Source organism: Aphis gossypii, chromosome 2, assembly GCF_020184175.1.
Source record: "Aphis gossypii isolate Hap1 chromosome 2, ASM2018417v2, whole genome shotgun sequence".
In the NCBI taxonomy this organism is placed as follows: domain Eukaryota; kingdom Metazoa; phylum Arthropoda; class Insecta; order Hemiptera; family Aphididae; genus Aphis; species Aphis gossypii.
The window spans coordinates 53120215-53132408 of record NC_065531.1 but is presented as its reverse complement, the minus strand read 5'-3'; the positions used below and the strand labels follow the sequence as shown (position 1 = coordinate 53132408).

The following is a 12194-nucleotide window of genomic DNA, read 5'->3' as shown; positions in this document are numbered from 1 at the left end:
AGGTATAAAATAAAGTCCATATATTTTAAAAACCAAAAAATTTAAAATGTAAATAAAATTATAAATATCATTATTTGATTTTATAATCTAATAAGTAATAAAATAATAACTCTATTTTTCTGAAAAAAAATGTAGCCCCTCTGCCCACTACTACTATGTATTTTATATTTCTTTATCTGCACCAGTAATTAATAAAGTGATCAATAATGTATTGACAGGTAAAAATTAAATACACATATATCATAACAGGTGTAGGTGATTTATTTATATTAGCAGAAAAAAAAATGTTACATTGCAATTTCTATAGAATACACACAATACTGAAAATATGTTTAACAAATTATTGCACAGTTTTTTTTTTTTTTTTTATTAGGAAGAAATCAATATAAATTATAACTGTACTAACAATCATTAGTTACAAAAGATAAAAATAATAATACATTTACTATAAAATAAAATTATTAAAGATAATAATTATTATAATACCACCAATCACTACCTACACCCTAATTAGTTAATATATACTTATGATATACCAAAGCAAGATGTTATAATTAATACTTTTAAAATTTATGTGTATAATCTTACAATTTACTCTAAATTTACATAAAAATAATCTTATATACTTTTAATTCATTTATTATAATCTTTAGATTTTAAATATGTATTTAAAGGTAATGATAATTTATTTTTCGTTATGTATTTCGTAGTTATTAATTTATTGGTTATTATTTTGAATAAAAATTAGAATAAACATAAAATGTATATAATATTATGTAACAATATAAATCATAATATAATATGTATTAATTTGTTCACTTTTATAACTAGTATAAGATTAGATGATATTTATCCATAGTAAGAAAATTTATAAATATTCACCAAGTTTATATTTGTGTCACATAATATGATGATACAAAAAAAATATCACTGACAAAGTAACAAGGTGCACAGTAGTTTCATCATTTAAGTTGTAGTTATTATAATATATTTAAGTACTTTATTGCACAACCAATAATACTAAACTGAAAAACACAGTTCTTTAAAAAATAAAAATTCACAAGGAAACCTATTTGGACGGTATCAAATATATAAATGGAAACACGAACATAGGCAAGAAGTTGGCTGCTCAGGTATTGAGAAGACGACAAGCGAGTGCGTTGGAATGAATTATGGAGTAAAGAGGAGAACATTTTTTTTTAATGGTTGATTTGTTGAAGCTTTCAAAACTATAAAACTAAACATATAGTATTGATTGATCGAATGGCACATTAAAAATGCAAATATTAGCCTTTTAATTTTTTTTTTCTTTTCTTTTTACATTATTTACAGTCTTCTCCATTTTTTTTTTTTAAAAAAAAAATTGTTCTATATATATATATATATGTATACATTTTATGTATGAACACTAAATTAAAGAAAGAGTGGGGATAATGCTAGTTAAAATAATAATACAATTTAGGATATGTCTGAAAAAAAAAATTATAAAAGAAGTTAAAATTAATAAAAAAAAACATAAGAATAAAATTTATAGTTGCGCGAACAGTGTCAAGATTATAATGTTACACATTATTTTAATCATGTATATTATAATATATAAATTTATATCAGTGCAAACAAATAGTGTAAGTTATTTGAACTTAAGGACAGCAAAATAAGTTTAAGTCTGATTGACTCCCAACAACGCCCCACTCTTTAATTTATTTAAAACTTGTATGTCTAAAAAATGAATTTCAAATATTCTAAAGCGCGTTAGTCAAGCGTTTTCGAAAGATATGCAAAAAAAGAGTGATTTTGTTTAGTATTAAAAAATAGAATCACCATGTAACCTATAAAAGGTCAGGTGCTGCAAGTCAAATAAGTGTGCATGATTTTTTGATAAGACATGACCTAGATAGACATGGTAGAATGATCCCATTCTAAACGAGGTGCACAGCCTCTGTGTAAACCATCATCTTCTTCGTTGCCACCACCATCATCTGAGCTATCGTCATAATCATAACTCATATTGTCATCAGAAGAATCGTCATCATTTTCAGCATGCCTATGTTTGCCAGCTGATAATGCACCACCTGCTGGTCCACTGCCATCACACTCCAATTGCTAAAAGTAATACAAAATATAATATGATATCAATTTAATCGGTAGATAGTAATAGTTGAAGTTTACCTCCATAGGATTTATGGTTATGTTAAGAGCTGAGTCGTCCCAAGCCATTTCTGTGTCCTGGACTTCATCTTGTGATGCTTTTTGGTGGGCAGCCTTAATACGTACAATTCCTAATGTAATCATTAAAACTAAAAATCCAACACACACTACAATGATAATTGTAACAGCATGTCCACCGCCAGTGACAATAGCTTGTGCACGTTCATCAATAGATCCCTCCAAGTAATTTCCAAAAATGGTTTGTGCTTGCTTTGATTCTACAGAATGTTGAACAACTTGAGCATGAGCTGGTTTTGGTTCAGCATCATTTTCTTCTACTAATGAAGCAGCAGGCAGAGCAGTTGTCGGAACTGTTGTAGTAGTAGTGTAAGAGATGGTTGGAGATTTAGGATGGACTACAGTCAACTGAAAAAAAATATTAATTATAATTTAGTTAATGAAAGATAAAAAAATAATAAATAATATGTGGACCATAAAAAATGTTTTAACAATTTAACTCACAGTTTGTATGTATTCATTGCTCAAAAACCTTCCATTCATTTCTGAACACACTAATTTGAATTGACGATTTAAGTAATATGCAGGCTTGAAGTTGGTGTAATGTACATCACGTAGAGCTTCTTGATAATGGAATACAATATCAGCATTGTTGAAAGCTACTCCATCCTTAGAAACTTTAGCTGAAATTCCGAATTTAGCCAACATATCAGCAGGGATGGTTAATGTCTCATGATCAGGATTCAATGAAGGATAAACAGAAATTATACAGGAATCAATGCGACGCTCTAATACATTTGTCAATTCAGCTATAAAATAAAAGCATAACATTAAAAATAATTTCAAAAATAAAACATATAGTAAGTACTTACGGTTTTTAGATTCATAATCATAACTTTCCGGTTCAATGCTAATGGCAAGATCAGGGAAAACTTGTACGCCTTGTCTAAATTCATGGTATTCCCTAGGTACTGTATTAGTACCATTAATTATAATATTAGGTTGTTGAGGTCGATGAACCATTATATAACTTTCAGCTGGAGGCATCTTCACTTCACGACCACCATCACAACTTTAATAAAAAAAAATTATAAATTAATACAAACAATAAAGAATAAAAACAAACTTCAACTTACATAAGAGATGTAGTTAAGTGAAGATTACGTCTACCAGGAGTTGGATAGTCACGACTGTTAGAATAACCAATTTTCTTTACTAAGACTTCCAAATTTGTCTTGTTATCGCCCTCAATTGATAATTCAGTTAACTCTAAAAAAATTATATAAAAAAATAATATTAAATAGTTTTTTTTATTGATTTACTAGTATAAAAGGATGTAATTAATAGGACTTACCACTGTTAGTTAGCAGTTCCATTCCAGGTTCCAACAACTCCATTGCAGGAACTTCTAGACTTTCTTTACATTTATGTAAACATGCGAGTACCTCAGGTTTTTCTAGTTGATGCAAAAGTACTGATAAGCCTGCCAAATATCCTCGAAGATGATGTTTCATTTTATTTTCCGAACCTAAAATAATATAATATAATATTGTCATTAATTAATTAATTATAATTTGTAATTGATAATACTAGTATAAAATAATACTAAATAATATTACTAGTATTAAATAATAAATACAAATACAAGACAATTTTTTTTATACCTTGCCAACAGGCTCCAACAGTCAAAGTAGTATTAATACCCTTAGTTGGGTGTAAAGGCCAATCATCAATAACTTCAGGGTTTTTGTTTTCAGATTTAAAAAGAACTCCATCAATGTATAACTGAACATTGGGGAATTGTACTGATACAGCATAGTGATGCCATTCATTGTCGCACACCTTAAAATATAAATTATAAAAATTATAACAACTTATTCACAGTTATTAGTTATTACTAATTAGTATTTATTATTTATATTGTTAATATTAACCTGTGGAATTTTCCATCTCCATTCAGCTGGCCTAAAGATATTCAGATCTCCTTGCGAAAAATCACGTCTCAAAAGTAAAATAAGACGACAATTACGTACAAACCAAGCATAATGATGACGATTCATTTCTAATAAGAAAAATCAATAAAAACACAATATTACGGTTTAGATTAAACTATATTAAAAACAAAAATAACATACTGTGGTCATCAGCAGAACATAAAATATGTTCTTTAACATGCTTATCTTGGTGTGGCATAGGCTTATGTTTCATCCATGTTGAAATAGTAAATGCCGATGATAATCCGTGGTCAAGAACATCATTGGGTATAGCAACAGCGGTACTACTACCATCAAACTCATACATCTGATCAGATTCACGACCTTCATCGTGTTTAATTGCATTTCCAGCAGATAAGGGTACATGGTTGGCGGGTAAAAGTTCTACACTTTCTTCACTTGCTCCTATACAAGACCATAAGAGTAAAACAGAAAAAATGGATTTTGTTATTTAGTTTCTCATTATTATTTATTAGACATTAATCAAAAACATACACATGGTTGACTAGGTCAATAATGTGAACCCTAATTAGAATTATGAGTTGTTTATTATTATAGGAAAGCTAGGTGTTATTTCATTCTTTCATCTAATATTTTTATATTAAAATATGTATATAAATAAAAATAAATGTTCAATATTTACATAGCTAAATTTCCTGAAATTCTACTTCAAATAATTAAATAAAAAATAAAGGTTTACATATTATCAAGATCAAAAATTGATAAATGATAGAGGTTTTTTAATAAGAATAAGATAAAAAAGGTAATATAATTGGACATTTCTTATTTATTAATATATATATTTGAGACAATAACTTACCACATAGTTTTCTTTGGCTTTGAACAGAATATGTATCACGGTCACAACCTTTACCAATATGTGATGTTGCTAGAGTCAGTTTAGCATTAACATTTTTCACATGGCATGGATCATCACATAATCTTAACTGTGCATTAGGAAACAAATCTTTACGGCCCGAAGTAGGATAGTAATCAATTTCTTCTGGGATATCTAAAAAATTATATACATTTAGTAATTTTATACTAAAAATATAGTTTAATATTGATTGATATGATATACACACTTTTCCAACCCAGTTTGCAAATTCGATTCACCTTAATAGTGACCATAACAGGAGCAGACTGCTTCATGCCACAGTCATAAGCAACAACTGACAATATGTAATTATGACTGCGGTCATAATCTAATGGTTCTGTATTTCTGATACTTCCTAAAAAATTAACCATACAAGCAATTTAAGAATTACATATTTTTTATGAATATTTTGTAAAAAAATAACAAATTTACACACATACCTTCATTGTTAATAGTGAAAGGTTGATCATCATTAAGTATGTCATACTTGCAGATGTCACCAAAACGTGGAGTACAATCACGGTCTGTGGCTTCTACTCGAATTATCTCTTCAAACAACTGACCTTCATCAACATCTTTAACATAAGATGCATCTAAGAATACTGGAGCATATTCATTGATGTCAACCACAGTAATATGCACAGTAACACTATAATATTTAAAATCAAATTAATAATAGTAATTAAATTAAAAATATTCATAACTCACTTATCAGATATCAGACCAGAACATGAAACTGCAGCAATTTCAAACTTATATGTTTTACGTTTCTCACAATTTAAAGTTTTACGAGCTCGAAGTTCAGCATAACCATTTGGACGAAGAATGATCTAAAAATTAATTTTAATTGTTTAAAACTGAAATATTAATTTAATTTTAAATGTTGATGCATAAATTATAAATATTTTTCATTTTTTATTAAGCAGTTATTTCAAAGTATTAATTCTGATTTTACTTACTTATTTATTAACTTAAAAAAATAAATAAAATTTTTAAATATTTATAGATAAATACAGAATAATTAGATTAATTAATCAACTTAACTTAAGTATAGTATGATTAAACTAGATTTATAACCAATTAAGTCAAATTAAATATAATAGTACAATTTATTATAATTACAATATGTGAATAAAAATAAAAATAATTAAGAAATTTTCAAACAATATCTAATTTAATTGTAAGTATAATTGTATTTACTTCAAAAGGTGCTTCTCCGTGATGTTTATTAACTATGTTAAAATTACAAACATCACCAATGGCATAAATTTCTGGAACAACTTCAACGAGCGTTTCATTTTCTCTTACTAAGCCATGATATCCGCTAAGTTTATCGTCAATCACCAATTTAGGTAAAATTTCTGAAAATCAAAAAGTTATTTTTAATTATGAAAACATTCGTGATATACTTTTTCAAGTTTAAAATGCATATGTTTGAAGTTAATCGATTAGGTATTAGATAAATATTATATCTATAGGTATTATGATTAATAAAAAACCTGCCTAACTGAATACTTAATACCTTCTTAATAATTCATTATCTTAATTGGTAATCAAATATATATATATTATTAAAAACAGGTAGGTAATCAATTACCCATTATATTAGTTGTCTAATTATCTGATATAATATCGTAAAATATGATTGTATAAAATATATTTTAGTTATTATTTTTAAAAGAATTAGAAAAATAAACAAAGAAATGTTTATATATCTATTCGTTATAAGTACTTACTCGTGTACTTATTTTTAAAAACATTTTTCATTTAAAAATCAAAAAAAAAAAAATATAATAATTTTAGTAAAATTTATATGATCTTAAGAAAAGACCCTACTGTTAATTTCTTATAATTTTAAGAAAAGCTATCTTTGTACAATACAATTAGTTTTAAGTAATGAGTGTTTACACCTAATTAATATAACAAAGCATTAGAATACTAGGTATAGGTACTTCTACTCTTAATATCTAAATAATTCATTATACTTAAAGAATGAAATATTTAAAAAAAAGAATCATTAAAATTATTTGATGAATAGATTGTATAATGTTATTGTTATGTATTTCAAAATAAATAGTTTATTACAAAATCATATTTTAAAAAGTTTTACTATCCCATAAAAGAAAATTTAACAAAAAGTTTCTGACATTGAGTGGTACATTGTTTTTTAAACAAACATACAAACATTATTCAAACTGACAGCTAATTTATTTGTTTATTAGTGCATTTGTTTTTCACCAATACTCAATTAGTTAAGATATATTGAATTATTGTGTACCTACATACTTTTAAGTATATACATATTTTTTTTTTATCAAGTATTAATTTAAATTGTTTCTAAAGTGTCTGAGTAAAAAAAAAAAAAAGAATAACTTTTAGTCTAACATTTAACTGCATTTCAATAGCAAAATTGTTTAACTGAATAATATTTAAATAAATGAAGTAGCATAGAAATGCAATATATTGAGCATAAAATTCAACTCATACCTAATATACTATTGGTATTTATCACAATCCTCGTCACAATCTAAAAATGTACTTAAAATTTGATTTATTAATAATCAATTTATTTTTTAATACCTAATTCAGAGGAGTGATTAAAAGTATTTGATGAATATTTTTTTTTGTATAAAACACAATTATATTTACCTATTGATAAGAGGCATATTAATATAATATAATAAATACCTACACAATCTGATTTATATTTCATTAACCTAACAAACTATTTTTTTTTTTAATTTTTATCACAATGATTTTTAATTTATTCTATAAAAATCTTGATAACAACCTACATTTTTAACATGATAGGCATTTTGGAAGCTAATTGTTTTTATAATAACGTTGACATAGATAATAAATTTATAAGATATACCTACCTACATTAGGTGCCTAAACTACGCTACACTATATTGTATACCTACATTTATTTTGTAAAGAAAAGAAATCAGCAGATTAATTATAAAAAAATCACAAGTTTTTATATTATTTATGACACAAGATAAGTCAAGTTTTATAAATTTGCCATTTTCTTAAGTCCTAAATAAATTTCATTAAAGGCAATGTAATAATGGTTTATGTTTATTTATACAAACATTTTGTCAATTATAAAATCAGTACCTACCTATATTTTATTTTAAATATATATATATGTATGTTTCAATGCAGATACTTTATTAAATTTCATAAATGAATTTGGAAAAAACTTGCTTTGATCAGAATAAAAAATTAATTTATAAGAACTCACTGCATAAATATTTTTTTTTGAATCTAAAACGGAAAAAATTAAGTTGAGTTTTGATTGTTTTAAATAATTATTTGAATTATTTTTAACATTTAATATAATAGATATAAAAAAAAATTGTCAACACGTTAATTTATTCTATTAATTTAAATAGTAGTTATAAAACCAAATAAAAAAAAAACTGTTACTTTTGTCCTCACACTAAAATTCATCAGCTCCATGATTACTGATCACCTATTATCTGAATTGATGCCCTACCTCCCAGCTCTCTACCAATTTTAAGTGCTAGATTTGAAACTGTTTAGTTCTACAATTTAAAACTGTTCAAAATATTAGGTATTCAGTACCAACCATTAATTAAAATAATATTAGTTTATACTCCCTATATAATTTTATAGATTTGTAGGAACTTATTGGTAGGAAAGTAGCTACAAAACATTCATTCTGATTTGTTCTACAATAAAAATCAAAGTAAATAGTTGTTTTGTTTGTTAATTGTTAAGTATTATATGATAAATAATATACAATTAAATCTAGTACCTATAATATTTTATAAATTGTAAAAAAAAGTAGTAACTCAAAATAAAATATAAAATAGTTAGGTAACTAGATACAAAGATATTTACCTAAATTTTAATAATTGTTAATATTAATATTTAGTTAATAATCAATAATTAAATGCCCAAATATTTTGTTTTTCAATTTACTAGGTAGGTAGATAACAAACAAAACAAATTCTTAAAGCTAGTAACAGATTATCAGTTTTAAATTTATCACTAATATAAGTGGCGCAATTTAAAATATACCTTAAATTAAAAGCAATTGGTTAGAGGATAAGATAGTTAAATAATTGCATATTATAACAATGGCAATTGTGTATCTGTTGAAGAACTATAAAATTCTTATCACCTAGAAAAATAACCTGTCTCGGGATAATTATTTAAGTAAGAAAACAGTGAGGAAAATAATAGATAATGCCGATTTTTTATGACATTATTAACTTTATCAATACTCAAACAAAAATATGTAGGTATGTCGATGTCGATTGTCGGTATCTTTTTGTTAAGTCACCATAATTTTATTGACAGAACAAATATCACACACTCAAGGCTCGAATTCTTTGGTCGGTAAGGTAAAGTATTACATAGTCGTGTGATAAGATGAAATATGTACACGAACACGAAAAAACGTTATCCCCCCCTCACACATACACACACAGCAGACAGTTTGTTATTGTATCGTATAAAATAATTGGGTGGAAAAATTCGAAAAATCTAACAGATGCAGATCTATACTTGCAGATGACGCCGCCATTAGAGATAAAATAAACAAAAATAAAGGGTTACAGTCACCGCGAATTACGATCAACATCACAGATTCACAGCCTACGCTCTCACCAACCGGCCGTCGCGCATCTCTTTTCTAATCGTCGGCACACCACCTGCCCACCACCCACCTACATACCCAAGCATCGGCACGTAAATCACGTTTTTTTTATTATTGTTTTTTTATTAAAATATTTCTCTCTCCCTCTTTCTCTTTAGATAGGTATATAACATACTCGATGATATATAACCATTTCTATACACCCGTAACGCAATCGTCTACCACAGCAGATGATCGTTCTAGACCGATAACTATTTCCAGGCGGCCAGACGGGTTCATAGCCGTAAAAGACACACACATTAATAGGGTGTTAGGTAAAACACATAAAACAGGTGCCATGAACGGCGGCAAAGCCGAATTAAAACTCGTTGAACTTACCGTCGGGCGTTGAGAAACAGGAAACAAATGGGACGAATAGAGCGACAAAGGCGACGGCAACCGCGACCGACGTCGACGTCTTGTAAGACATTTTTTTTAACACTGCGGGTGTTTAAACCGGAGGGGAAAAACTACGACGGATAACGCGAAAGACGGAATTCACCGTATTTATTAAAAACTCATAGGTAATGATGATGTTTACACAAAACTATTTGAAATAAAAAAAAAAACTACTTAATATATAAAAAAAAAAATACTATTCCCAAGGGGGTCGCGGTATATGACAACCAACCCTTAGGTTACACGTGAAAAACAAAATTCCGACGTTCGGCAGTAATATCGGACGGCGTACACGCACGCGGAGAAGCGAAACTATACACTGACATAGAAAAAACGAGAAAAAAATCAAGTAGCACACGCACGCACTCACGATTCACCATACACACGATACACTCGTACAACGTTACATTACAAGAACGACGACGTCGTTGGCAGTGGCGGCGGTGGACTCCCTCCTCTTCCGCCGACGATAGATGTTCCTCCTCCAACGCCACCACCACTTCGTCCTGCTCCGCACACAACGACCGTTCGCGACCCTCCTCCGCCGACGCCGCCGCCGAGACGAATCAATAATTTACATGAGTCAGAGCGCAGAGTGCCGTTTTCCTCTTTTGTCCGGTGTCATGGAAGAAAAAATCTAAGCGCACCGGTGTCAAGGTCGGTATCCAACAATAACACGACGACGTTTACCTACATTAACTACATTATTGTTATTAAATTATAATAATATTACAGCACACTGCACACGACGTATATTATACGGACAATAATCCTAATTAACTGTGTTATGCATAAACAATAAAATGTTTAACACAAATATTTAAGTCGAACGATGTTTTTTTTATGTGCGCGGGCGTATGTGCCTTAGAATTTATTATATAGGTTTAGATATATTGTCTATATACATGCGTGTCCGTGCTTATATTATTTATTATATTTTAAAATTTAAATTAATAACGAGCAACGACAAATTTCACATTTGACTACACGCAGTGCACTTACGCTATAATACCCACGCAGTGGCAACACCAAGGGTGGATCGTGGGTCTGACAGGGCACACCCGCGACTCGTGTATCCCTCGTTCACCGTTATATACGCACCCCAGCTAGTACGCATTGGTCGCGCCAAAACTTTAAATCGAGTGGACGTAAGTGCACGTGATGCATACAAATGTATTTTTAAGACATTTTTTTTAGTACGTTGGTATCTTAAGGTATATTACCATATTGCATAATACAGATATATGTACATTATTATTTATTATGTAGGTACCTATACAGCTTACTATACTAATAATATCGAAAAAAATATTGTTTGAACTTACATTTATTCGAGTATAGGCACCTATTTATCTCATACGCAGAGAGGAAGTTTATAGTGGCTTATCCTCCGGCCATCAAAACTCAAAAACTTTTATTTTTTAACAAAAAAAATGTTGATATCTTATTTAAAAACGTATCTAAAGCATGCGGCACGCTACTCGATATTTTCCATTTCAAGAAAAATTTATGAATTAGATATATGTTTTTGAGGTTTTTGCGTTATTTGATAAATATATTGAGTATAGTACCTATGCTACGTTATGAGTTTAGAGTGGAGAAGTAGAATTTATGTGTGACATTGACAATGATAACATTATTTCAAGACAAGATTAACCCATAACGTAACATTACCCGAAATCGGTTATTCAAAATAAAAATATAAAATGTCTGTACTAGTCCAAAACTTATAAGATGTATGTTAAAAAATAAATAAAAAGATACCACTCTGTTGTACATTAGGTGTTGAGTGGGTCATTATTATTATGGGTGTGTTAAATTTGTTTTCTATATGGACTATAATGACAAATAATTGTGTACCTACATATATGTGTGTGTCGTAACTTACAAAATCTGCAGGTTAGATAGGTACACTTATATTATAAGTTATACTTATATAGATACTTAATGTAGTATGCATTTTTGGTTTTTATTAACTATTGCAGTATTGCGGCATTGCCTGTATTGGGTGATTCATTAAGTACCTATACACGCTATACTCACTTGGCCCTTGGCCATTTTTTCTTTAATAATGCAGTTATTCGAAATC

The 12194-nt window shown here is 28.3% G+C and overlaps 1 protein-coding gene across 1 annotated transcript; it reads right to left on the bottom strand.

The window, feature by feature from the left end:
* Nucleotides 1–243: 243 nt before the first annotated feature.
* Nucleotides 244–10549, bottom strand: LOC114127040 (calsyntenin-1). The gene is made up of 15 exons (XM_027991135.2): nt 10046–10549; nt 6238–6398; nt 5746–5867; nt 5478–5686; nt 5246–5392; nt 4981–5172; nt 4302–4565; nt 4101–4228; nt 3831–4008; nt 3521–3694; nt 3303–3435; nt 3039–3238; nt 2671–2975; nt 2170–2574; nt 244–2103 (listed from the first exon to the last, which is right to left on the bottom strand). Exons 1-15 carry the CDS (start codon nt 10134–10136, stop codon nt 1891–1893), a joined length of 2922 nt encoding a protein of 973 aa, XP_027846936.2. The 5' UTR covers nt 10137–10549; the 3' UTR covers nt 244–1890.
* Nucleotides 10550–12194: the final 1645 nt, after the last annotated feature.

What these genes read in the sequence shown, in the direction of transcription:
- LOC114127040 (XM_027991135.2), bottom strand. Translation starts at nt 10,136, where the DNA reads ATGTCTTACAAGACGTCGACGTCGGTCGCGGTTGCCGTCGCCTTTGTC. An exon ending in CTGTTTCTCAACGCCCGACG is followed by an intron (nt 6,399 to 10,045) that starts GTAAGTTCAACG and finishes TTTGATTTTCAG; the next exon opens with AAATTTTACCTAAATTGGTG. An exon ending in GGAACTGCTAACTAACAGTG is followed by an intron (nt 3,436 to 3,520) that starts GTAAGTCCTATT and finishes TAATTTTTTTAG; the next exon opens with AGTTAACTGAATTATCAATT.